General features: G+C 39.9%; 2 protein-coding genes across 3 annotated transcripts in view; one reads left to right on the plus strand and one right to left on the minus strand.

The window, feature by feature from the left end:
* Positions 1-4,278: 4,278 nt before the first annotated feature.
* Positions 4,279-8,243, minus strand: tmem81 (transmembrane protein 81). Its single transcript, XM_008318936.3, has 6 exons — positions 7,456-8,243; positions 7,215-7,360; positions 7,015-7,130; positions 6,600-6,784; positions 6,409-6,491; positions 4,279-5,719 (listed from the first exon to the last, which is right to left on the minus strand). The coding sequence occupies exons 1-6, from the start codon at positions 7,705-7,707 to the stop codon at positions 5,614-5,616; spliced, it is 888 nt and encodes a 295-aa protein (XP_008317158.1). The 5' UTR covers positions 7,708-8,243; the 3' UTR covers positions 4,279-5,613.
* Positions 8,244-15,274: 7,031 nt separating this feature from the next.
* Positions 15,275-27,652, plus strand: part of LOC103385152 (cryptochrome-1-like) — a 38,140-nt gene continuing 25,762 nt past the window's right edge. The window contains exons 1-9 of one of the 2 annotated variants that reach the window (XM_017036144.2): positions 15,275-15,466; positions 18,014-18,177; positions 22,063-22,171; positions 22,285-22,427; positions 22,749-22,933; positions 23,796-23,884; positions 23,984-24,124; positions 24,328-24,639; positions 25,534-25,685. In XM_017036144.2, coding sequence (XP_016891633.1) covers positions 18,020-18,177; positions 22,063-22,171; positions 22,285-22,427; positions 22,749-22,933; positions 23,796-23,884; positions 23,984-24,124; positions 24,328-24,639; positions 25,534-25,685 — 1,289 coding nt within the window. In that variant the 5' untranslated portion in view covers positions 15,275-15,466; positions 18,014-18,019. The remainder of the gene's footprint in view (positions 15,467-18,013; positions 18,178-22,062; positions 22,172-22,284; positions 22,428-22,748; positions 22,934-23,795; positions 23,885-23,983; positions 24,125-24,327; positions 24,640-25,533; positions 25,686-27,652) is intronic. The other variant, XM_025059344.1, reaches the window with a different exon arrangement.

Consider the following 27,652-nt stretch of genomic DNA (forward strand, 5'->3'; position numbering starts at 1 on the left):
TTTACCAAAACACCTGCTCCCCTTAGCACTTAAGCTATCTGTCTGTCTGTCTGTCTGTCTGTGTGTCCGTCTGTCTGTGTGTCTGTCTGTCTGTCTTTCTGTCTGTCTGTCTGTCTGTCTGTGTGTCCGTCTGTCTGTGTGTCTGTCTGTCTGTGTGTCTGTCTGTCTTTCTGTCTGTCTGTCTGTCTGTCTGTCCGTCTGTCTGTCTGTCCGTCTGTCTGTGTGTCCGTCTGTCTGTCTGTCTGTCTGTCTGTCCGTCCGTCTGTCTGTCTGTCTGTCTGTCTGTCCGTCTGTCTGTCTGTCCGTCTGTCTGTCTGTCCGTCTGTCTGTGTGTCCGTCTGTCTGTCTGTCTGTCTGTCTGTCTGTCTTCATGGAGGTTACTTGATGAACGACTTATCAGTTACCACCCGGGATCGAACCACTGATATTCTTGCTGTAAGGCAACGGATCTAACCACTCCACATCATTTCAATAAAAAAAAAAAAATTAATTCATCCCATCGAAGAGGTTTGAACATGTGACATCCCTCTCACAAACCCATAACGTGACATTTTCCTGATGTGAAGGATGTGAAAATGAAACATACACCCAAGGTGAAACATGCGATTTATTATCTACAGCTTGATTTGTTTGACTGCAGGAGAAGATAAAACTTTAAAGGAGCTCCTTGTAATTAACAGATCAGAATGACTTCTCCGTCTCGCTGTTGTCATCCTCGGAGCGCTGTGCTGCTCAATAACTTCAACATTAAAAGCCTGGAATTAAAATGGAGGTTCAAAAGGTGGTTTCAGTTTCACTGTCATAATAGCGGCCTACGGGACTATTGAGAGAGATGAGCCTTACAATCATAAAGCTAAATGCAGGTCTAATTACAACGTCTGTGATGAGTTGTCTTGGCCTGAAATCATTTGCAGAAAAAAAATAATACCTGGTAGAGACCAGCTTGAAAACATGTCACGTTGCATTTAAGAAATAAATAAAAAGGTGTTTTCTAAGGCAGCGGTCCACAACCGTTTTTGTATCACGACCGATGTCTGAAAGATGTTATAACGCCAACGCTAGGTGCAGTCCACATGGCCTCACTCGTTCACTTCACGTGTTCGTCAACTTGCGGACGCATCTCCTGCGAGTGGTCCGTATTGTGGCTGGAAGTCCGTAAAAACTGATTTCTACAACTCACTCAACGCAAGTTCAATTTTCCCAAGAAGACAAAGCAAAACAAGAGAAAAAACCTTTAAAGTTCACTCATTTGGAGTTGACCACAGAGGAGAGGAGAAACACACAAGCCTTTGTGAAGCAAATATGTTTTTAATGAGCCATTGGGAACATGACCTTTAAAACATCTGATGGAGTCGTTGTACATGTCTGTTCCATCAGACAGCAAATGCCCACGCGAATTAAGTGGCTGTTACAAAAGCTGTTTGCTGAACGCCACATTTACATGTTACATCTGTTACAGAGGAGAGCACAGAAACAATGGGTACTGTAAGGAATTATTTAAATGAGTTGTCAGAACACAATACTTTCAACATGTTCCATTTTGCCTTTATTAATTACACTTACGCTGCACACACACACACACACACACACACACAGGACCTGGAGATGAAAAGGACGGAGGGAGGGGTGGAATAAATAAGATGAGGAACGAGACGTAACAACAACAGGAGTGGAGAGTCCTTCAGCGTATGAGTAATATCACCTTAATTAAACGCAGACTGTGAATATATAAACACTTCTGTGAAATAAGACTTTTAAGGGCACTCAGAAACAAGACCACAAACCATTTTAATCAGTTTGGTCCAATGACCTCTTTTTCAGGGGCCGTGAAGAAGGGAGCTGCCTTACACTAAATTGACCTGGGTTTGAGCCCCTGAGGAATGGTACACCTAATGGCGCCACCTGTGGCAGCCATGTATATATATATATATATATATATAACATACAAATGCTAAATGCTAAAATAGTGGTAAAAATTATTTAATTAAACATGAAAACATTAGGTTTAGGTATACAACATTATAGTATTTACATGTGTTTTTGTAACAGAACAAACCTTGATCAGAATGTTTCTAATATGACAAAAAAAAAAAAAATTTAAGTATCAGGCCTGATACTTATAATATCCTTATCAGTACACTTTCATTAATTTTCTCTTCACCAGCTTTTGTATTTGAGACCCACCTGGTTGTGTAGTATAGGTTTAAATCCCACTGCTATGAATGTTTTCCTGTAGTGGTTGGTAAAAAGTGTAACAAAACAAATGTTTCCGTTGTTCATTGTGAAAACAAATACTGTTCAACAGTTACATGTGAATGATTTCATGCACTGCATGTCTGCCTCATGACAAGGTAATTGGACATTTCACATGAATGAGCAGTATTACATGCGTGTACATGGGTGTACATGGGAGTACATGGGAGAGGGTACTCTTCCACGAAAAACACAACCTTATTGTGAGGAACTGACACAGACGTCGCGTCAAATAAGACCAGATTCTCTTCAAATTCCAGTTTAATTTTCATGTCGTTTCAGACAGAGATAATGACACAAAAAAACACGGTACATTAACTAGTGATGTTTATGGTCTTCATGCCAGGCCTTCAGTCGAGACTTTGTGGGAACATTTGGCACGGACACATGAGGAAATGAAATCAAAGTTGTTTTTTTTTCATCTTCCTACTGGGCCACATATGGAGACCACAACCATTCACACTCAGACCTGTGGTTGATTAACTGAGTCCATCTCATCTAATCCCTACTGTGCATAATTATGGGATGTGTGAGAAACCCGCGCACACACACACCGCAGGAACAGAGAAGGTTCATATAGAAGGATCAGAGATTGAACTGTCCCACCGTTCTTATATATATATGTGCATACATCAGAATGCAGCAGTAATACAGAGGCTCAGAGTCTTGTTGTCACTTTGAATTTTGACACTGTTGTATGTTGAACACACACGACCAAATATTTTTTATATTTGTCCTTTTTTTGAAATGAAAAAAGTATGTTCGAAAACCATAGAATATCATACGATGCAGACTATGTACAGGCAAAGCCAAGCAACATTTGTTTTTGCAGGAGTTGCCTCCAAAAGTGAACTAAAATTAAATTTACACGTGAAATACGTCCACAGACGGTCGTCGGTCGTCGTCTTATGAAATCAGTATGAACCACATGATGTGAAATTCATCTGGTAAAAGTGTCAGTGTTCAGACTTTAATGCATTGACACATGTTGAACTGGTGGATGCGGAGCAGTGCAGACACTATTAACACAGTCCTCTATGTAAGACATGTCAAGAAATGTAGGCAATCACGAGGTGTTCATGGAGATTTATTCTGTTTTGTTCCCTGAGTCTGAGGCATCATGCACTGATTCTCAGTCACACCATCTCAAACGTTCATCTCCCAACTGTGGCTCTAATATATAAATGTCAGCCCTCCAGAATTTAATTTAATGTGCTTGGTAGCTACAGGAGGCCGCACACACACACACACACACACACACACGGAGGCTGCCCGCTGTGACAGCCTCCAATTACTGAGTGGGGGCATGTGGGCAGGTCGTTGAAAAGGTCAGCCGTTTTCTGCATCTGTGTATATCTACCATCCATGGCCTCAGTTTCACCACCATTATCCAAAATGTTTCCCTCTTAATTTCCTTCAAAGTCAGTGGTTTAGGTGTGTCCCACACACACACTTTCTCAGCCGCAGTTGTTTCCAGCGTTTCTTTTTTGTTTTTAAACACCAGCAATAAGGAAACATCGTTGCTGTGTCCAGAGCAGTCAGTCATTTTGTCACTGTTATGTCGACCAAGGTCAGCTATCTCTTTGTGGCCTCTTCCAGCGCGGGGCCCTAGGCAATTACCTAGGTTACACACTTGGTTAGTAGTTAAGTAATCAAGTTAGTGTTCATAATGAAACCTGGGCCTGTTTAGTTGAACACAACATAGAGATACCCACAGGAATTGAAGAAAGACAGACATTAGGATCCTTCCGCAGCAATTGAGTTTCTAAATTCTTAGCCACAATTGAATCGTATTGGCAAACAATGACAACCATTTTGCAGAAAATGAATAATAGTTTTTAATCAAGTTAGGTGAAATTGGATAATGTTCCACAGCACACAGCAGTTGGTAAAATGAGTTAGCCTATCAACTTTAAAGTTTTATTCTTAAATTTCCTCCTCTGCTTTCCTCTAAATTCACATAACATCAAAATTCAATTCTCCATTGATGCCAGCTCCCCACAGATGGGATTTCAGGCTGTGCCATTAGTTATCAATCATATGTGACATTCTCACTTTGTTTGTCTGAGTACATTGGATAAAATACAAGTAAAATGTGGCACTCGATCACGACAGGAGCAGTGTTGCATAAAAAGGTCACTGCTACTTCTCCATACAAAAAAAACCAAACAGAGGAGAGACAGAGAGCATACAACAGTGGTGCACAGATGTAGAAAAGGTTAAGAGCTCATCAACAAAATTGTCGTATTATGCAAGACACTTTGTGACAAGTTCGTTTTGTTTTGTTTTTTTCTCCAAGATGTTGTTAGTATCAACATCTGGACCAAATCAGAGACCAGGGAATATCATTAGCATATTAGCACATTATTTATGGCCCAGCTAATGCAAACAGCAGTACAATACGCGTATATGTGCAGATAACTCCTTATTTTAAAAAATAAATAAATAAATAAGGCCTGTGATTGAATTTTAAACAAAATGCTGTGTGCCCCAGGCCTCAGCAGATACTCACTAAAGCAGTTGAACCTGATGAAAGCCATCTGTGGTTTCTCTTTCCATATTTTCTCCTCTTGGGTTTCATAAGTTGCGGTCCATTTACTGTCCATAATTGAGACGTACAATGATATTAGACGAGACCCAGTCCCTGAAAACATGTCTGAATTAAAACGTCAATACCTGTGTCAGATATTACAGTTCATTTGCAGAAAGAAAAAAAACACATCTGCTCTCATTAGTACAGATCAGTGGCGCACAGTAATTAAGAATTTTAACAGTTATATAACTGTTATATAATAATGAAGTTAAGTTTAATGTTCTATAATAAGTAGAGCACCAAACAAATATAAAGGGAGGTGTGGGTAGACCCCAGAGTAGAGAGAGTGATGCAATGCAGTGAGAACTTGATGCAGTAAAGTACCATTCCATTTCGTCAGTGGTGAGTACTCACAGCTCAGTACAGAAGCTTTTATCAGATTATTTTTTCATGTGGTAAAAACTTTGCACAAAGACGTCAGAGTGAAAGTTTTAACGAGTTCACACGATGATAAACCATAAGACAATTCTTGTTATTTTTCTTCAAAAAGTACAATTTTAGAGCTCCTTCTCCCCCAATGCGCATGCGGAATAAGAGTGTAATGTGGAGCAGTAATTAAATAGTGCAGAGAGCACTGGTAAAACAATTACGTTTGACAAATCTGACGTTGTAAATGAAGGGAAATGACGCTGCTCGGACCTTCGTGGGACAAAGCCAATGAGGAAATGGATGAATTACAACGAGCGCATCGTCATAATTTCATTTCAGTTATTTCCCCAGAGTCCCTGTTTTGCTTTGACTCCTCCCTCTATCAGACGACTCCATGTTCATGACGTCACTTTGTTGTCGTGTGCTCTCCTTTGCTGTCTGCTCAGGCGCTGACGCTGCAGACGTCGGTTACAGGTAGAAAATACTGGATGAGACATCATGGTCCTGTAGAAATACGCATAAATGATTAGATTTTGGGGGCAGGGGGAGTGTTGTTTGTTGGTTTGTTTTCAGCTCATTTAGACCAGCACAAGATGTAGATACTTGTGTGAGACAATGTCCTTAATTTCCTGAAAGAAACAGCAGAGGGATTAACAAAGTTCTATCTATCTATCTACCAAGACCAAACATACTATTCAAGAGCATTTCAACTTAACTATAAAGATGTTTCTCCAAGGACTCAAAACTCTCTGCTCTGACCCTTTACATCGCACTCATCTGTTTGATATCTTCTGTGATTAGCATCGGTACTTGTAAGTGTTGAATTTTTCATATGAATTTCGTTTCTTTATCGTTTTAACCATATTTGATTCGTTGAAACACCTGAGTTCCATTGGGGGGGAATTATCCCTGTGGGTATCGTTTCCTCGAACCAGGAAATGTATGTGGGGCAACACTGCCATCTATTGGAACAACTCCGTCAAAATAAGGTATATAAGGTTTGGTCTGGTATGAGTGTACCTGGATTAGCTGTACCTGTGGGAACATTTTTTGGAAAATATGGCATTGTTTTGATATTTTGCAGGTTCCTTTAGAGTATTTTGAGGTTATAAACTATGAAAAATTAGAGTCTCATCATAATTAGTGAAAAACTTTTTTTTTTGTGATCATACTCCAAAAATGTGTTAAAATACCTCAACTTCCCTGTCTTCATTGCCCAGTAGAGGCCGACCATTAGTCCAACCACAGCACCAGCAAAGCTCAGTGGGATCAGAACCTGGATGATCAAAATGACACTTGTAATATCCTGTATATTTCCTACCTGCTTACCAGGTAACATTATGATGAAAGTATTCAGAAACCAAATCAATTTTTCTTTTCCTACCATGTAAATTAGGACAGTCTTGTAGTCCTGCAGGTGAGTCATAGTCTGGTTCTGCCAGTTGTCCCATTTGGACAAAGTGCCTTCATAGTCCAGATCAAAAATCCCAGAGGGTAAAACTCTGATGCCCCAGTAGGCCCTCTTCACTCTGCGGAAGTTTTTGTCCTGCACATCACAGCGGTATGTTCCTAAACAGGACAACGGTGACACTGCTGTTGATGAGGTGTAGTTTATGTCTGTCTACTCTGGCGTAGCTGAGTCTCATAGATTCTCTTGTTAATCATTGTAAACACAGGAGTACCCCAGGGAAGCGATCTCGGCCCCAACATGTTTCACACACTGGACAGTTTACACAGCCTGTGATCCTGTCCAGACAGGACAGACAGCAGCCTGTTGACTTATAGTGATATGTGATTACCTGCATCCTTCTCTCTGACAGGGTCCAGAATCACACGGTCCAGCAGAGGCGCTTTCCAACGTGCAAATAGTGTGTCATCAGAGGTGATGATCCCTGGGGCATAACGCCAGAACACCCTGCAAAAAATTCACATTAGAACTTTTGAAGACCTTTTAACATTTTTTTAATTGTGATCTCCTCCTTTTCACGTCTTTACTGACCTGGGGGAGAACTTCCCTACTGTCTCCACAATTTCTCTCAGACAGTCGAACTCAACCCTCTGTCCTTCAACGACGGTCATCGTGCTGAGGCCACACTGCCAAGACATCTGACACTTCACCTTGCGGACACGGCACACATCCGACACCTTCAATTCAGCCACATTCACAGTATTATTAGGATTTTCTCTCTCTGACAGTTTCGTTATCGAGCTCTGCTGTCATTTGATTGGCTCTGGGTTACCTCCGTCTTGCCTCCACTCTGTGGGTCTTCTTCGACTGCAGCTTTACTGTCTTTAAGGAGACACAGAGTCTGGGCTTTAAAACCCAGCCCACAGGTGGCGCTGCATGGGGTGCTTTTGACGACAATCTCAACTGCTACTTCATCCACGTTCTCCAACTTAGCTGCGTTGAAAATTTGGAGTAGGAGGCAGAGGAAGAGAGGAAGGCCAAGTCCTCCAAATGTACTTTGCATTACAAAGTTTTGTTTGGTCATTAATTTACTTGTTAATTTGCCAGTATTTCAAAGGTTGGGCATGTTATAAAGAGATTCATGGACTGTTCAATGTCGTTTTTTTTAAGGATCGATAGAGGATTGTACGGTTGTGTGACTTTCTGCTTCCAAACCTCTGCAGAGTTCACACATCTACATCTGTCACAGGCTTCGCAGCTCATACTGGAAGCTGAAGCAGCTTTTAACAGTTGAAATTTAATCTTCTTTGGGACTTTACAGCAGTCAGTAGCAATATTGTAGCATTACTGCCATCTTTAGTCACATTATCTTTAGCCTCCCTTTAATCCTTTGATATTTTTATCTTCTTATCTTGTACGGATCGAAGTGAAATGCTATTATTATTTATTTACATCTAGCCTCACGCCACGAAACTATTAATAAAGAAAATAAACTAAAAACTGAATTTTTTTTTTTTTAAAAATCAGTTAGTCTGACGTTCAATACACATTCCAACGGCTTCATGAAACTGCAGTTTCTCAAAATTACCGCTAGATGTCAGTCAAACACAAGAGAAAAGTGAACGCGTACTGTTGATATTCATATTAAAATATAGTTACGTTTACAGTATTACAATACACATACAATATATATGATAACATGTAATTGTATAGTAATAAATTATTACTATAGATATATAATATTAATATATTTTGTTATTATTCTAACTGACTATTAATGCGGTTCTTGTCGTGATGATTCATGTTTTTATTTACTCCCAACATGTATGCATTCAGACGGGAATAATGCGCACAGCGATTCACACAGATGAGTCGGCAGCTGTGTAGGACAGAAGACTGTCCATTAGTCAGTAATGTTAGCCCAGTTGGCAGAACAACAAACCTGAGGATGGTCACCCACATGTCTCATCATGTGTTGACAGAGACAGAGAGAGAGAGAGAGAGAGAGTGGGGGTGAGGAGGCACTACAGGGACAGAAGAGTAGTGGGTGTACGACGAGACGAATAAAGGAAGAGTAACATGAGGAAATGGAGGAGTGACACGGTATCTCACTCTGACCGATCTTCATATCCTCTCACAAACATACAGTATATGTTCTTCCGGTTAAACTTTTTGATCTTTTCGTTCGTTCGTTCATCATCGACTTTTCTTTGTTTGGCCGGTCCACACTGTGATTTATTAACAAATGTATGTTATTGATCCTTAATTTAGATAGTATAAGATAGTATATTTATTTTTGCAAGGCTATATTTTTGTTTTTATATATACTGTATATGTATATATATTGTATATATGTGTGTGTATGTGCTATACATGTGAATACATTTTTCTTTATACTGTATGTATTCATATATGTCCGTGCATGTACGGAGCCCCTTAAGGGACATGAGAGAGAGTTGATAAATACACGTTTCACTTCCTCACCAGAAACTGTTTCCCCCATGTCCCTTTGAGGGTTCTATGAATGGGAGTATTTTTGTAATTTTTGGGAATATTTTTTGTAAATTCAAAGTCTATCTCATGTGTAGAAAGCTGGTGCTTGACCTAACACAAGTGCACCGCACCGTCCAGTCATGTGTCATGTGTCACGTCAGGGGTGGCAATTAGTGAAAATGTAAACATGTCAATGAATTATTTTCTCAACAATGTGAATCCATATGTTCACGTCAGACGGAAGGTTAACAAAGTCTGCACACAGTCATTTACAGTTCCCTTTTGCATCACCACGTCATGACGGATGTCAGTGAACTTTACACGACCGGTCAGAACTTCCACAGCTACAAAGCAAAAATATTTAGATTTGAAACCCTCTGAAGGACAAAATGAAAAAAAAAAAACACAATTAGTAGTGGAATTTTAATGTTTGGTCTCATGTTAGCAAAAAGGAAATAGTTCTGCCCATAATTAGTCACACATTCTGACGTGATGTTTAAAAGGTAACACTTTGTTGTGGAGTAACAGTAAGAGGCGGGTGAGCTGTATGAGACAAAGACCGGACGTGTTGCTGTTTGCACACAATATGACAGTTAAATAAAATCATGAATTATGATTATGAATAATACTAATAATAATAATAATTTCTTGGCTTTGTGTGTTTCTGTGTTTTCATGTTGTGTCATCAGGACCTAACATTTAACCAAACCTTAAATTTATTTAAAAAAAATACTTATCATAACAAACACCTTTAAATACTTGTTTTCTGCGTTTCCTCTTAGTAAATGTTTGTTCTCGTTCATATTCTGAAGTTAATATTCTGTTTTCTTTTTCTGTATTTTACTACAGTTTGGGAACTTCTCTTCATTATTCTCCGAAGCCTTTTATTTTTAGATGTAGTTGTTGTTGTTAATGCGATATTTGACGTCACCACCTCTTTCTGCTTCCTAACCGGTCTCATTTACCAACCAGATGGGCTCAGTAATAATCAATGATCACACTAACCCACAGATTCTTTGTTAAATCAGTGAATAAATAACACATTCATTTAGAAGGATTTGGGTTTTGTCACTGGTTCGTAGCCACAGCTTATATTCTGGTGTTACAGAGGGTAGTAGGTTGGTATTTTCATCACCGACTCAGCCTACGTACGTACAGGAAGTGGAACCATCAACTCCCTGGAGGTCTTTTACATGGTCTCCCCAGGACATGGGCGGATGACATCACTGTGTCACACAGACCACCGTGGGCAAACGGACGCAAAAAGTATGACTCAGACTTTGAAGGTCTTCTTCACGCTGAATTAAAAATGCTTTGATGATGAAATGAAATATCAAATAATAAATTATCAACAGTCAGTGTTTTGATAGTTTAGAAAATAAGGTTTTAATTATATTTTGAATTTATAATTCATGGGACATCTGTCAACACCTTTTTGATATTAAAATTAAATTGTTTCAATATTTTTTAACTAGTGATAAAAATTAAAAAATATATATTTGGTAATGTTTAATGTTTAGGATTTTTCCTAATTAAAAGTTATTTGTTACGATCACAATTATTCATGATTAATCCACCGCTGCCCTGGGATTGATCCAATATTACTTTATGTTTAGGATTTTAGGGATTGATCCAATATTACTTACTTAGCCCTAATGTATTGAACCACAGTCTATTTCACTGTTTTCCAAAGACTGGGTCGCGACCCTCAGGTGGGTCGCAAGAGTTTTTTGGGTTTTTTTGCGTCTCGCATCATGTCACAAACCAGGTCGCTAAGGTTTGTGACTTTTAAAATATGGGTCCCCAGAAAAAAAGGTTGGGAAACTGGTCTATTTGATGCATTTCAAAACAACCATTAAACTGAACAATGGGTGGCGGCTTATTTCCATGAAATACTGCAAATGTGTTAATGATCAGTTAAAAGGAAAAAATCTGTGGTATCTGCATATGTCAGTTGGATTTTTACATTACCCTAACATTCATCTACGTTCACCTGTTGATGTTCAGGAAGTAAACCAGAGACTAACTAGCATTCACACAGTCTACAGCTGCTCCTCACTTTTTGCCTCCCCCTGAGGAGCAGACGGAGCAGAGGAAGGTGTGTGCGCAGCACAGTTACCGCAGGGAAGGCCTCTTTGTGTGATAACGAGGTGAGGAGCGTGATCGGCGACGTCGTTTGGGCCAAGCAGTGAGTCAACTCAGACACATGCTGTCCTCGTGCCTACAACGAGGGGCGGGTGATTTTGTGCATCCAGAGTTTACACCAGTGGGGCGGATGGTGAGCAGGTGCTGTTGTGTTATATCTACGCGCACCATTAGACACGAGGAGGCGCATGTGCCCCCAGGAGATTGTACTGTACGTCTGCACACATGCTGTCAAAGGTGCTGCAGCTCATCTGTCACAGTTTGACAGATGAATCGTGTGGGTTTCACCCAGCATTGCTTTTGGCAAATCGTTAACTGGATGGTTACAGCCTGGTGTTATACACGTAAGCAACGAATAACAAGAAACTTTTAGATTTCCATTCGAAAGGGTTTTTCTCTCATTTTGCTGTAAAGCTACTTGTTCTGAGCAAAATGGTCACAAAAATGTTTTTTTCTTCCTCTTCTCATAAGCATGCTGTGACAAAATCAAAAAGTACAAAATACTTTAATAATCCCCTGGCACTGGTGTCAAACGAGCTGTTGCAGAAACTTTTCAAAGGATATATTCCACATGTAAGAAAGGTTTGGAATATAAGAAAAAAGAAATCGAACATGATCTAATTTTTCATTGTATAAAAAAGTGTTTCCCAAACCTTTTTTCTGGGGACCCATATTTTAAAAGCCACAAACCTCTGCGACCCAAGTCAATAGACATTATTCATAAACTCCTGGGAAACATGAAGTGAGACGGCCCAAATAAAAATCTCTCAACCCACCAGAGGGTCGCGACCCAGTCTTTGGAAAACAATGGTATAGATAGATAGACAGATAGGGATTTATATTTATATTTACAGGAAACATAATCACTGTCTCATTCAGCAGACTTTTTTTTCACCAGCTTTGTTGATTCATATGGGTTTGTCCATCTCTGTGTGTAGGTTTTCTATCTTCAACAGTGAATCAGAGAATTGAGCATCAAAAATGACCAAATGTGGACAAATGTTGCTTCTTGTCGCTGCAACCTTCTGTCAAAGCACCACCACATACTGTGTCCTTTTTTCTGCTGATGGCACCATTTCATTGTGCCTCTGGGCGTCAAGTAGTACTTCACCCAGTCTCTGCCTCAAATAGGCATTACTAATGAGTACTACTGTCACAGACAAGTTGTTCTACAACCCTACAGCCTTTGACACTTTTCTTTTTGCTCACCAGGTGCTGATCATGGCCTAAACACGTGATGACATTATTTTATTCGTAATGTTATTTAACTTCCTTTGGTGGCAGCCTGATACACTCACATGAGGACAAGTTGGACAGATAGATAGATAGACAGATAGATAGATAGATAGATAGATAGATAGAATGGATGAAGGAAAGGAAAAAATTAGAAAGATACCACAGTCTTACGTCATCAGTCTCAGAGTGTAGGAAAACGCTGTTTGGTAAAAATTGCAGTGACACTCTCCATCTGTTTTGGCCTCAGTGGCTCATGTCATGTCTGTGTGTCAATGAGTCTCTATTCTCAGGCCTGATGATTACCAAAATTGGTGTGGGGCAGAAGCCCGTTTATTTTAAGCTTTCTTTTCTTTTTCATTACCTCTGAAGATTTAGAGTTCTGTCAAATTGTCAGAATGAATTATAAACTATTTTCAACACAGCATGGCTATAGCTGACATTAAACCAGTTTTTGTTATATAAAACATTTTCACCAGCAGTTCATATTTGACATTGGTCTCTTGTTTCAATTTACTCACAATTTACTACCTCAGAGTGCAATCTGGACCTGTTAAGTTGAACGATGCTGATATACTCACAGGAATTGAAGAAAACACCAATGATCTTCAATAGTTCAATAGAGTCTCTGTGTTTGTTTTTTTGTTTTTTTCTTTTTATAGCTATCTGCTGCCACAAATGGAAGGGTATTGGTAATTGTGAGGAATTCTGTCAAAACATTTTGAGGTGTAATGGTTGTATATTAAAAAATATATACATTTTATTTGAACTAAACTTGATTTTAAACATCATTTGTTGTTTTTTATTACTTTTCACCACTTGGGAAAAGTGTACATTTTGATGCATAGCGACCCCTAGATTATAAACACCACAGTGTGCAGTTTTAGTTGATCCTTCGTTATGGAGGCCTTCTTTAGCTACGCTGGCTTAAAAAAAAAGTTCTGTCAAAAAAACAACACTGTAAATGTTTGAACCATCACAGTCCCAGTAAAGAATGCACTGTTTCTACAGAAGTAACGTCAGAAATGCACACGTCCTTGAGACACAACGTCAGCACCCCCAGTGGTAACTTCAAGGGTAAATCAGAGAGCAGTGTTCCCTCACCCCCATGCACCGCCAGAGTAACGTAAGCAAACAGACAGTGGCATCACTCGTCGTTCTGGATCGTCAAAAGTTCAACTTAATGATGACTGTCGTCAGAAAACAAGACACGCTATCTGTGTCAGGGGTGTACACTGTTGAAGGCTACACTACGTTTTACTATGGAAGTGAATAGAGGTGATAATAAATCACTTACAAAATACTGGTTATTTATTTTAAGTTTTTTAAGTTCAACATTCGAACCAGAAGCTGCTCTTTTCAGTGGGACACAAAAACAAAATAATAAATTCTGATGCAAAGTGTAGTTGTTATTATGGGAAGTTGACGTCTCCCAGGCAGGCTCACTGATAATGTGCCTTCATAGAGACTTGGCCACAAGGATTACAAATGCAAAAAGACGTATTTTAGTGATGGTCTGTGGAAAGGGCTGTCATCAACCATCTGCTGACAGGCAGGAAAGAAAATAAGCAAAATCCAATCATTGTCATGGGCTAATGAGTTGCCACAGAACAGTTGGTAATCATAGTTTCCGGGCAGTTTCCTTCAAATCACAGAGGGTTTCTTGATATTTTATGATAATGAGTTTCTCAGTGTTCTGTACTACCCCAGAAAAACAACAATATTAATCCCCAGCCACAGGTAATTGTTCCCAGGGGCAGCACGGAAGAAGCAGGAGTAATTTTAGAGTCATAACAAGTTTGTGATGATAATAGCAATAAGAGTAATATTAAATATAATAAAGAAGAGGAAGAAAATGAAGAATGATAGCAGTAATAATAATAATAATAATTTATTATTGTTGTTAAATTGTTTGAAAGTCCCACATAATACAAGTGGAGGGGTGGTTGCTATGACGATGAAGTGTCATCTCAAGTGGTAGCTGATGGTCTTTCTGTATGAATTTAGCTTTTTATCTAATCTTATTTTATATTCAATAAATAAAAATGGAAATATATATATATATCAGTCTATCTCTTATGTTCACATTTCACCTCTTTGAGGTGATAAATACTGAATGTATATTAATAATTAAATATGTTACAACGAACTAAAAATGCACTTCTGTTTAAATATGTTGAAGATGTATATGTTTTAGATATGTGTTAGTTGAGGTTTAAAAAAACTTCTCTGATATATTTAAAGGGATAATGTTTTTTCTCCTCGCTCTTCAGTCATTCCCATAAACACAGATGCCACTACCACTTTCAGCCATGAACATGGACTTCCGCATTTCCATGCCTGTTAAACGTGACCCGGTATCTTACGTGTGACTGAAAACAGACCAATAAGAACGTCGGACGGAAAGTACGTCGGCGTTCACGTTCACAACAGTCTGTCGTTGCATTCACGAACTGCCGGGAAAAAACGGATTTCAGATGGATTACGTTTAATGTTTGACGAAGCAGGAAGCGATGTACTTCTATTAATTTCTCTAGTGTTAATACGTGGTATTTGTTTGAATAAAAACATAATGTTAATCGTGTGAACAAATGTATACAAAACAATTTGAATAAATATCTACCGATAGTGGATTATTGTGGTTTGATAAAATAATTGCATCCTGCCTCTTAATGTGGCCAAGTTGAATAGGCGGGATTTACGCTTTGCGATCTGTAACATTTTTTTCTTCTGTACTTGAACGCACCTTGTGGCAGGCACTTTGGAGGCGGGGCATGCGCAGTGAGTCAAACTCTTATGAAACAAAGTAGTGCAGCTGCAGAAAACAGGTACAGGGAGACGAGAGAGATTCTCTGGCTGATCTACAGGCAACCGCTAGGCACACGACAATTTCCTGCACACCAAAACCAAAGGAAGATATGCTACTTTCTTTGGGCTTGACATAGATATCACCCCGGCGGAGCCAGCACAAGGTACGGCGGATGGTTTTTGCATCTCTAGTGTTTTAGTTTTAACAGCAAAGTGGCAATATTACTATAAACAGCGCCACTCGTTACATAAGCTTCGCTCTGGTGACCCCGTTTTAGTGTACTGTGCTGTACGTTTATTCCCATGGACTTTAACTTTATCTGAGTTTATATTTCTCCAGACTACCTCGTAAATTTCGCCTTGATAGATTTGTATGTGCAGCTATATCTGTTAATAACTGGCAGTGGCGTATGGATATACTTATCAGTTTCCATTCAGAATAGACGGTGACCTAATTTCCCTTTGGAGAAGTCACAGGAACATACACTGTGACTTGACACTTAATTAGTTACTTTTTATTTATCCTCGGTGTCAAAGCCAGAACTCGTCGTTCCGTTAAAATCACTGCAAATATTGCTATTTAATTATTTAATTAATCCAGCGCCTAAATGGTAATAATAATAATGTAATAACAGTCGTTAGAAAATCAGAATCAACGAACTGTGATTTAACAATTTTTCTTTTTTATTTTAACAGTGAGCTAAAATGACATGTGAATTACTATTTTATTAATCAGTTGATGCAATATAATCACCTACTAATAAGGCCAGTGTTGCAGAATAATATTCTTTAATATTTTTCATTCTTAAGCCACGCAATGATAATATCTATATTATGTCTTCGTTTTGTCTTCGTCTCTTCATTCTTGCTTTCCACAGCGAATATGTCAAAGTGGTGATGTGTATTCAGGTGATAGTTATTAATGTTATTTCACTCTTCATTTCCTGGGTGTCTCTTGAATTGGTGCTTAATGCTGTGTAGTGATTATTAGGTGTGTGTCTAATTTGAACAATGATGTGTTTCTCATATTATTAGTCTTACACTGCAAGCTGTTTCCACCATTTATATAAAATATTTTCAGCATGAGTCCGTTTGTTTGTCTGGTTTTTTTTACACAGGTTAATTAAGCAGACGTCCTATTTTAACCTGTGTGTGAACTGTGAATGAGTAAATTATATTCCAAAACTTAGATTTTTTTTAATTGTGAAAATTACTTTGTGTTAGGGTGACGTCAACAGATTTTTGGTTCATATTGATTACAAATCGTTGTTTTTTTTTCTTTCTTGTGTTTGGAACTAGAAGGTTGGTAACATCAGGACTGTCAGGAAGATTTTATTGAAGCACCTGGTCACTCAAACCAATCTCAGACTCTGAAAACCAAAAATGACAAGAAACCTGTGTCTTGATGTTGTTGTTTTTTTCCTGCAGTTACAGTTTGATATTGACAAAGGCAGAGAGAAACTGCATTAACAACAACAGGAGAATGTCCAGAACACTCAAATGCCTTTTCCTTTGTTTTCTCACAAGGTCCCACTGTCACAGTTTCTGGTAGTTTCATAACACAGCCTGCAGGGGAAGGTCAGAAAACAGTATACGATGCTATATATCTAATTATACCAAGTTAAACTTGACCATAAAAGTTGTTCTGTTCTATTTACAACCCCCCAGCTCTAGTCCTCTAGTCAGGATGCACAGTTAATCAAGTTCTGTTTTGAATCAGCTGAATTAGCTGACCTCTTGGCTGGTCAGCCACTGCTGAAGTGGTCTTTTTTTCCCCGGAAAATTAAAATTGTTGCCATTTCAATAAAACATTTTATTGGCCAAAAATATGAACCGGTTACTAACAGTGGCTCAACACTGTCTGTAAACGCTGTGTTTGGGCTACAGTGACCTGTGTGTGTGTGTGTGTGTGTAATCAAAGCCCTTGTCTTTGTTTGAATCATTTAATAAATGAACTGGCCTCAGGTCACAGTAGAAACACAGGACGGAGAGAAACAGGAAGATATGAAGTGTGTGATATGCAACAATGGATCTTCTGTGTGTGACGGCTGTGTTACACTCACTACACCACTTGGAGGCGTTGTGCCTCTTTTTGACCCAGGTCACCTTTGCATCTCGGGTGAGGCTGCTGCTTTAATTTGGCAGAGGTGCCATCACATGTTGTCACACATGTCGGTGCTGTGGAGCTGAGCTCTGATGCTCGTCTATACAATTGACCATTTGTCAATTTTGTCTGATGAATTGTGCATGTTTCACAGCAACATGAAGAGTAGAAATGATCACAGACCCAACATGGGAACCTGTGATCGCAGATCTGCCTCTAACAGATTTTCACTCAAAGCACTGTATGATTCTGTTTATTTTATAATCTTTATTTAGAATGAGGGATTTTTGTCACAGGAGTTTAAGAATTACTAGGTTCAATAAACAAAATACTTTAACTTTAAAAAGAAAAAAACAACAACTAATAAACACATTCATTCAGGGCTTTTTGCTGCTCATGTGGGTTTGATTTTGGGTTCTTAAGTCAAAACGTCCAGTCCCATCCTTGTGAAGGTCTGCAGTCTTTAAAACACCTTGTAGTTCATTTTGCTGTTATTGTGGATACTTTTTATATTTGTTTAAAAAAGACAAATCTAATCTGTGACTAAACCTGAGTCTAGAATCAAACCTTGTCCTCATCGCATCTGTACCTTCGTCCTTTTTTTAAGAATACCATGGCCCGAAATTCCATCCACTGGTTCCGAAAAGGCCTCCGTCTCCATGACAACCCTGCACTACGGGAGGCTGTTCGAGGTGCAGACACAGTACGCTGCGTTTACTTCTTAGACCCATGGTTCGCAGGCTCCTCTAATGTCGGTGTCAACAGGTGGAGGTAAGAACATTTATGAACATTTTTTAAATCAAACAGGATCCATAGATAGATAGAGATAGACATATGTAAATATATGTGTATATGTGTTAGATGTAGTTTCTAAATCTTGAAATAATAGTTCACAACTATATGAATTTTATAAACAAAAATTCAAAAAAAGGGTGTTAAAAAAGAAATGAGAGAAAGAAGTGACTATACAGTGTTTTTTATTATTATTTATTAGTTTAGTGTCTATTTTTAAATTTATTTTAAATCAACATATATTAAAAGCATTATCTGACCTGACATTGACTTCAGTCTCTGATAAAAGATGCAGAGCAGCAGTACTTTGACCCACAGCATGATGTCAGTGTTTCCTTTAGTATATACTCTATCTGTGTACTCTCTATTTCTATGATTTCATTTGGGTGTTTCATTCTGGTTTGTCATGGAATTAGAGACAAAATGATCATATAACTTAACTTAATGAAATCTTTGTACTTTTGACCCGGTTGTAGCTTCCTCTTGTTTTTTTGTTTTTTTTTATATATAGCTAAAGAACGCCCTGTCTGTTCATATAATCATATAATCATACATTAATTGATCAGATTATACTGATCTATTGGGCTGATTCTCTCTTGTTCCTATGTTGGTTTTACTGCCACAGTGAAATCAAATAAGTCGTAAACGACTGTTTGTGAAGGCGGTGACATACAGGCAGGAAGTGCACATCGGTGACGCACGTATCTTGTTATCCTGCCACAGAATTCACAATCACATTTGTAGGTCACAGGTAATGCAAAAGTAATTGTCAGTTTACTGCCGTGGTTTCTTTGTGGTTGGAGGTCTTCCATTCACATCTTGTTAAAAAAAGTAGGAGGTCATTGTTAAAATGTATCCTCAGTTGTACATGACTGACTTGATAGAAGACAAACTAAAATAGTAATTTAGGTCATTTTATTTAATAACCTGGGTAACTTTTTATTCATTTTATTTAATAACCTGGGTAACTTCTTTTTTTAAAGTGACTGTTGGATACTCTGCATACTTTCATTTAAGTATTGTAACTATTATATATTTAAATGTTTCAACTATACATAGAAACATTGATGAGTTAAATCAGAGCACCAAGAACATGGGTGTCAGCTGCAGTGACACCTGCAGGCCTGTCTAAGATGGACCATCATCCAATTAGCTCTGGTATTGTTTTTAAACCAAGGATTAACTTGTCTTCCAAGTCTTTTAGCTCTGGATTAAGATGTCACTGCAAAAGTGTCTGTAGTTCAGATTCCATTAGTCACCAGTCTGCAGGCCTTGGTCCTGAATCCTCTCTGAAATTTTGTCATTCACAGATCTATTTTATACACTTGTGTGAATTAGCTGCATTTAAACCTGTTTTTTGTACAAGAAATCCACGATCATTCTCATGCAGGTGTGTCATCAATACGCTGTACATTTCATTGATTTTATAATGCTGCGTTTTGAGGCCACCTCTGCTTTGTTGTCTTGACCCATTTTGTCATTCAGTGTTTTGAAGCGTGTCGAGTTAAAGGTCAGACACGATTTTAAAATCCTATTTGGTCCATGTTGAATAACCGTATGCTCCAATTATAAGGAGGGAAAACAGTGCTAAATTCACCTTATTAATTCTACTTAATTATTAAAAACAGACAGGAAAAAGTACTTCTCCTCATGTGATGCTAGAGTTTTAGCGAAAGCTGAAGCTTCAAAGGAAAAGTCGTCAGGAGAATTGGGCTTTTACCTTCCAGTCAAAAATGTGACAATAGTCTGTTGAGCATATGTAGGTTAGTGTGTCACCGCATAAAACTTCTGAACAGTTATGTGATCCTGACCTACTTCAGAGAAGGATTTTCCTGCACGGCCTGTTACTAAAGCGACACACAGTCTAAGACACTGGAAGTGGAGACGCGTTCATGACCACCATGTTGGAAAGACTGTCGCTGGAACAAAAGCCTTGTTGTTATTATTATTTCCTGTTTAAATACATGTACTTAAAGAACTTTAAAGAGTCAAATATGCCAGACTTAGCATTAGTGAAATTTTAGTCCTATTATACCAACGGTGCAAACAGGCAATGAAATATAATAATGAAAAAAACACACTTAATTATAAAAATTATATAGAGTAATAGAAATAAACTGTACTTTTTGACTCGCCGGAGTGTGTGTGTGTGAACTCAGATAAATGACGTAATGTGATGTAAAAGTCTGGCATAAAGGCTAAAATGCTAAAAAATGCTTTTGTCATTTTCTCAGCAATCTCTTGGGTAAATGAGAATTGCAGGGAAAAGGTAGAAGTATAATGATAATTTAAATAAATTCTGTAATTTGTGAAAAGTTGGCGGGCCGGATTAAATAGCTGAACGGTCTGCATCTGGTCCCCGGGCCTTAGTTTGGCCTATGCCTGATCTAAAATCTAGATTGACAAACAGCGGGTGTCAAACTCAATCAGTCAATGGGCTGAAAATTAAACCACCGGGGGCGCCAAACAGGAGGGAGGGGGAGAATAAAACGTGAAGAATTGGTGAGTGTGTGTATCTGTGCGGTCAGTAATCAGGTTACTAGGGTAAGGGATTGTGGTGTGGTCAAGACACTGTATGTTCCTACAGATATAGGTCAGAACAGTTGTATAAGGACTGATGTACTGAATAATGAGGCAGCCTCCAGATGTCCACATGACCGGATGTGCAGCGGTGCACAGGCGGGCTGCCAGCAACGTCCAAAGAATGAAGTCAACTATCCTACACATGCAGCAACAAGCAAATGTTGCTGCAATGTTTCGAAATCACAGGCGTGCACGTTCCCTCACCGTTCTCACATTAGCGCGTGTTTATGTGGACCCACAAATGTGCACGATGCTGCGTATGTGCAGTTTCACCTTTAATAATTATGAAATTGTTGCATGTTTGTGCTTTTCACAAAGAAAAATAACGTGACAATAATCTCTGACGAAGTTTCCATTCTCACCAACCCCAATAAATGGTTGTTTTGGAACAATTCATGCAAAGCAAAAACTACGAGATCGACTAGACTAGACTGCCCTATAGTGGTCCGGCCCTCGACTCAGTGGGCCGGGCAGTAGGGTCAGAAAATCGGGAGCAGACAGGAGGGACACACTGACCTCTGAACGCCTGCTCTGCCTGCAGACTGTTGAGTTATCTGTAATCACGCCTGATTCTGTTAATGGTCAGGTCTGTGGGTCAGACACAACACGCTGAATTAGTCCAGGCTGTTGATGCGCAACTCTGTCTCTCTGGTGACATGCAGAAACATGCAGTGGAAAATAGTGGAAAAGTCTAAGTCATATATTTACGTCATCCGTCTGATGAGCACACTGAGCAAACTGAACGTCATCAGTGACCTTCAAACAGAGAGATACGCGAGATATTAATAACTGCCCTTATTGAGGAAATGTAAGTCATACTTCCGAATTACTCAAAAGCAAAGGAACGTGGCTTTATTCAACCCTAACCCTTAGACTGTGCACGAGCACATTTTACAGGGCAGTGGTGGCTCAGTGGTTAAGGAAGCAAACTTGGGTCCTGTCGCCACTTACGTTACCTGGTAGGAAGTATGGCCATGCTCTGAATTTTTAACTGTCAGTATTTACATAAAAGACTATTTCACTGTGAACTTTTGCTCAAAAAATAAGTCTAACATTAAATAAAAATGAGGAAGTGGCCCAAGCTTCAATTCCAAATGTTTTGCTTCCATCCATTCATCCATTTTCATCCGCTTTTCCGTTACTGATTGAACACACTGTTCCTGCATCAATGAGTCTTTGAACATCGACTGCAGTTTTAAAACCACATTGACTTTTAATTTCCAGAAAAATGGATGGAATGTTCATTTTGGAAAACTTAAGTTTTTTTTCTCCCCTCTTCAGGTTCCTCCTGCAGTGTTTGGAAGATCTGGACGCCAGCCTTCGCAAGCTCAACTCTCGCCTTTTTGTCATCAGGGGCCAACCTGCCAATGTTTTCCCACGGCTTTTCAAGGTCAGTGCACGTGAAAATGTACACTGTTGTGTTGTTCATAAACACAGTTTCTGTCAAATTAGACAGAAATGCCGTCCGTTGGTAGGTGAAAGGAACTCTGTGTCTGTTTTTAGGAGTGGAAGATCTCTCGACTAACCTTTGAATACGATTCCGAGCCTTTTGGCAAGGAGAGAGATGCTGCCATCAAGAAGCTGGCCATGGAGGCCGGAGTGGAGGTCAATGTCAAGATATCGCACACACTCTATGACCTCGACAGGTGAGTCACTGGCACAGTACCAGTAGTATTGGTGCACAGCTTAGGTCTATAGATCTGGTCGACAGAGATATCCCATTAGGAGGTCTTAATTCTACCTTCAGATGTCCATACCTCTAAGTCTGGTATCTGAGCTGATTGATAACACACAACCGATCTGTGTGAAGCCCATGTTTTTTTTTAACACTGCCATCTTGTGGCCTGAGAGCACATCACCTGTCAGAGCCTGGAAAGACATGGAGTTTGAAACAAAGCTCTAGTTCGTGCTTAGTTAGGAAAAAGAAAACATTTGCAGTCCTTCATCTGTATTTCTGCCGTCCCTAGGATCATCGAGCTGAACGGCGGGCAGCCTCCTCTCACTTACAAGCGTTTCCAGACGCTGATCAGTCGACTGGATCCTCCTGAGATGCCTGCTGAGACGATGACTGACTCCACCATGGGTGGCTGTGTGACACCCATCTCAGACGACCATGGAGACAAATATGGAGTTCCATCCCTGGAGGAACTAGGTGAGAAAGCAGTTTCTTTACTGGTATTTTGAGTTCACAAAATAACTTTAGGTAAATTATGATTTGCAAACAATTGTACAGTAATTCAATTTTGGCATTATTTATAGAGTTATACAAAACAAGCAAAACTTCCTTCAGGTTTCCTTAAGACTTTCCAGTCATTAGCCTTTGTTGAACACTGAAACTAGTTACTCCGTTTAAAAGTAAAGCTCCTTGGAACACTCACTCTCTATTGGATTAATTAGCTGACAGATTTCCTGTGTGATTTTTCTTTCCATTCACATAAGTCCATTTATATATCTGGCATTGCGTCAGCCATCTGCTACTAACACCTGTGCTACTGTTTTAGCAATGACTAAGATATTTAAAGTTTTAACTCTCTGTCACGGCAGGTGTCTGGCTTCTCCTTTTAAAGGTTTAATCTTCACCAGCTGCTGTGTGTTATCTAAAATAGCCAAGTAACGTGTTTCATCCCAGTAACATTGAGTCTGTCCAGCTCTCTGGTGTCCATTCACAAAAGGCTACTGTCCAGACTGATTGGAGATCAGTTTCCTTGGCCTGAAGAAAGATTTTTTTTCCTCTAAACATGCTTTAAAATTTTAATATTTAAAATTTTGACCATTGCATTTCCTTTCGAATGACAATAATTTCCTGCGTCTTCAGCAACTTTTTATGGTATGTTAGGGTTATTATCTGCTTGGCTAATCATAAGAACAAGGGCTGTCAAACCAGAATATGAATGAAAAATGTAATCTGATCATTATCTGGTAGCTGTGGATTAATCTAGATTAATCATAATTATTATAATTGTAATTAATCATGTAGGTGAATCATCGTTTCTAAATGTTTAATGCTGTTTTAGGCTTCGACACTGAGGGCCTGCCTACTGCTGTGTGGCCAGGAGGGGAAACTGAGGCTTTGACCAGGATTGAGCGCCACCTTGAAAGAAAAGTGAGTACTGCTACCCTTGTGTTTGTTGGTTTTACTTGCTCTTAAATGGTATAATATTTGTCTGAATAAAGCTAAATTAGTGTTTTCTCACTTTTCCAGGCTTGGGTGGCGAATTTCGAGCGTCCTAGAATGAACGCCAACTCGCTGCTAGCCAGTCCAACGGGCCTCAGCCCCTACCTACGCTTTGGCTGCCTTTCCTGTCGCCTTTTCTACTTCAAGCTCACTGACCTCTACCGCAAGGTTATCTTATGTTTTTGTTTTTTTAAAACCATTTCAGTGAATGTGTATGTTCTCAGTCATCCGGGTCATTTTTAAAGAACTTCAGTGGATTCTGTTCTCAAAGACAGAAACATCTGGCTGTAAATATATGTACAGATTATTATAACAAGTGAAACACACCTACAAGGTTGACTGAAGTTTCATTTGTTTTGTTTGATTCGTAGGTAAAGAAGAACAGCTCCCCTCCGCTCTCTCTGTATGGTCAGTTATTGTGGCGCGAGTTCTTCTACACCGCAGCGACCAACAACCCGCGCTTTGACAAGATGGAGGGGAACCCCATTTGTGTGCGCATCCCCTGGGACAAAAACCCTGAGGCACTTGCCAAATGGGCAGAGGCTAAGACAGGCTTTCCCTGGATCGACGCCATCATGACTCAGCTGAGGCAGGAGGGCTGGATCCATCACCTGGCCAGACACGCGGTGGCCTGTTTTCTCACCAGGGGTGACCTTTGGATCAGCTGGGAGGAAGGAATGAAGGTGAGGCACTCAAACCTGTGTTAGACATATCACCAAACACCTCACCATCTTGTCTGTTCAAATTTCTTATTCGTCCAGGTCATGTCCTGTCCATAGGGTTTAGTTGAAAGACGTGAGGAGCTGATGAAGTTCCTCAGTTGAGGAACTAAACGTCTTTCAAGCTCAAAGAAGAAGTCCAGTTGCTCTGTGGACCACACCATTTTAATTACATTCATTTCCTATGGGCACTTATATTCCATTACCAGTATGAAACCTGTTCAGTTGAACACAAGAGTGAATACAACAGTATTTAAATGTTCTGCGTGTCACTGTTGCATAAACAAAGACAAATGATTTGCACAGGTGTCAAACTCAGGCCCGCGGCCAAATCTGGCCCCTGGTGTAATTATATTTGGCCCGTGAGATCATAACAAATGTGTATTAGAGTTGACCTGCCATAATATAGCCACTATATACTGGCAGGGTTTGTAGTATGAGTGATGTGTGCACCATATTATAGCATACACATTTTTGGTTGTCTTCTGTTGGCCTGTAAAAAGATTTATGTTGAATGGGAACTCAAAAGGCTAGAGACAGAGAAAGACATGATGTCACTGATGTTTGTCTCATTTCAAATGTCTGTGTAGGTTCTCAGTCATCCAGGTCATTTAGTCCAATAATAGTTACATCGAGGGCAACTGGACGAAGTAGGTTTTTTCACCTCTCATCCTTCAGTTCTGACTGACTACTGGGAAATTCTGGTATTGGAGAGTGACACCATCACTATGAACTTATACAGTAGTTTCACCTGAAACTATTAGAAACTATTAGTCCACAGCTATGGCATCACTCTCTTGCCCTCTCTTGCCTTGCACCAAAGTATGTGGGTGTTGAACTGTGTGTGGCTCCCTGCAGGTCTTTGAGGAGTTGCTGCTGGACGCAGACTGGAGCGTGAACGCAGGCAGCTGGATGTGGCTGTCCTGCAGTTCATTTTTCCAACAGTTTTTTCACTGCTACTGCCCTGTGGGCTTTGGGAGGCGTACTGACCCTAATGGGGACTTCATCAGGTGGGTACATTTCCTGGTATCGCCCCCTTGGTGCCCACAGCATCGAGGGGTGCCCCTCCCCACCCCACACATCCTTACTCCACTCAGTGTGAGTAGCTCCTCCTCCTCCTCTTCCTCTTCCTCCTCCTTTTTCTTTGTCTTCTGTACTTTGTTTTTGGTCTGCACACCAAAGGTAATCGTAGTCGACCTGAGAGCTAAAGATCTTAAACCTTTGTACATCAAGCATATGTAGTACTGACGTCATGATGTGGTCACTACTGGGTCACATCCTAATGCCTACCTCAGTATATGTTAAATGATGTTACCTTTAAAAATGACCTTTAAAGTTTTAGCATCGATACAGACAGAAACACACACACATTCACATAAACATAATCCATAACCCCATTATAACAGATATAAGATATAACACAATATATGTCTAACCTTAATCCATACCTTTATTGTTAACTCAATTAAAATTCACAGTCAGTCAAATTAAATGTCCCATAAAGGACAGTGTCCCCATGGTAAGAGTCCCCACAAGTGTAGGTAAACCAGAAACACACACGCACAAATGTGCATTTTTTTTCAAGTTGGTGTGACAAAGAGTGTGAGTTTTGGAGACATTTGGACGAGTGAATGAAAGTATGAACCTCTTTTCCTTCTTCTCTTTTTATTCTGGCTTATGATCCATTTTCTTTTCTGTCAAAATTTCAACTCCTTGTTTTTAAACGGAGTTTTTTTTTTGTAATATTTTTATAGTGTCCTCAGTGCACTTTTTTGCGTGTCTTTACTTGTTGTGACTATCCGTTTGGTGGTTTTGTGCGTATCTCTAGTTTATATGATTGTTATCAACAGATGATCTTTTTTATTTATTTTTTTAACTGACAAGGCCTGGATTTGTTCTTCTCTTTTTCTGGATGTTGCTCTGTGTTTGTGTTTTGGATCATTTGTTCTTGGGGGGATTGGGGGAAAAGTTCATCTATCCCTCTTCCCTTCGGAGGTTGTAGCTGATTGCTTTTAAGTTGATTGGCTGTTCTCACGCCCCTCCACCCAGGTGTAGCCAGGCTTTCAGCCGGGGCTGCCGTGGATGGATGACGGTGTTTGAGTTGGGACTTAAGTCATTGTTTGTTTATATTGACCTGTACAACCCTGAGGGACGGGACTTTGCTCACGCCCCAGCAACACCCTCTGGGCAGGTTTGTAACTCGGTAGCGTCTCATTCCGTCAAAAGGGATTCTGACCGCTTGGTAGGGAAATGCCAACGCCACGCCTGCATTCGTTAGGTAGAGGACTATGAAGCATTCCCCGGAGGGTAGTGAGGAGAGGCATTGGACCAGCTGTAGCTCTGCCACCGCAGTGTTGCACAGGTGGCACAGGTACTCGCTACCTGTGCTGTGCCACGCGAGTGGGTTCATTGTCCAGGCGCTGGGCAAAGCCCCTCATCCAGCCCTTTGTGAAATGTTCAGTGGTGCTCTGCTTATGTGAATGCAGCCCTGTCAGTTCAGGTGGACCTGGAGCAGTGGTTGGCTAATACAGGCACACACACACACACACACACATTTAGATTCCACCAGAGTATAGATAAGAGACACTTCATCAAAGACAGCATTTTCACAAATCTACATGTAATAATTACAAAACTATTAGTCAAAATACATCATTTTCTGACTAATACATAAGAACACATGAATGATCTCCTTGTCAAACACACACTTCATCACACCCACCTGCTCATACACCACCCCCTGTCTTCTGAAGGACTGCTTGTGACTGGCAGGTCGCGGGTCTTCCTGGCAAAAGGGTTGTGGTCCCTTTTGGTGAAATGAGGGAGCCCCCTAGTGGGCCAGCCCAGAGTGTGGTGCTGTGGCTGTGGGAGGGGACAGTCGGCAGGGAGGCCTTGGGCCCGCTGACCACTTAAAGACAACCACCACACTCTGAGGGACCGGGGGAGCAGGCATGAGCTCTTTTCTCAGTCCACCACT

Source organism: Cynoglossus semilaevis, chromosome 10 (assembly GCF_000523025.1).
Source record: "Cynoglossus semilaevis isolate Cse_v1.0 chromosome 10, Cse_v1.0, whole genome shotgun sequence".
In the NCBI taxonomy this organism is placed as follows: Eukaryota; Metazoa; Chordata; class Actinopteri; order Pleuronectiformes; family Cynoglossidae; genus Cynoglossus; species Cynoglossus semilaevis.

Excerpts from the sequence above, each read along its gene's own strand:
- tmem81 (XM_008318936.3), bottom strand. The coding sequence starts at position 7,707 with ATGACCAAACAAAACTTTGTAATGCAAAGTACATTTGGAGGACTTGGC. Across the intron at positions 6,785-7,014 it reads TGTCAGAGAGAAGGATGCAG|GAACATACCGCTGTGATGTG; the intron begins GTAATCACATAT and ends TGTCCTGTTTAG. Across the intron at positions 5,720-6,408 it reads ATGAAGACAGGGAAGTTGAG|GACCATGATGTCTCATCCAG; the intron begins GTATTTTAACAC and ends GTATTTCTACAG.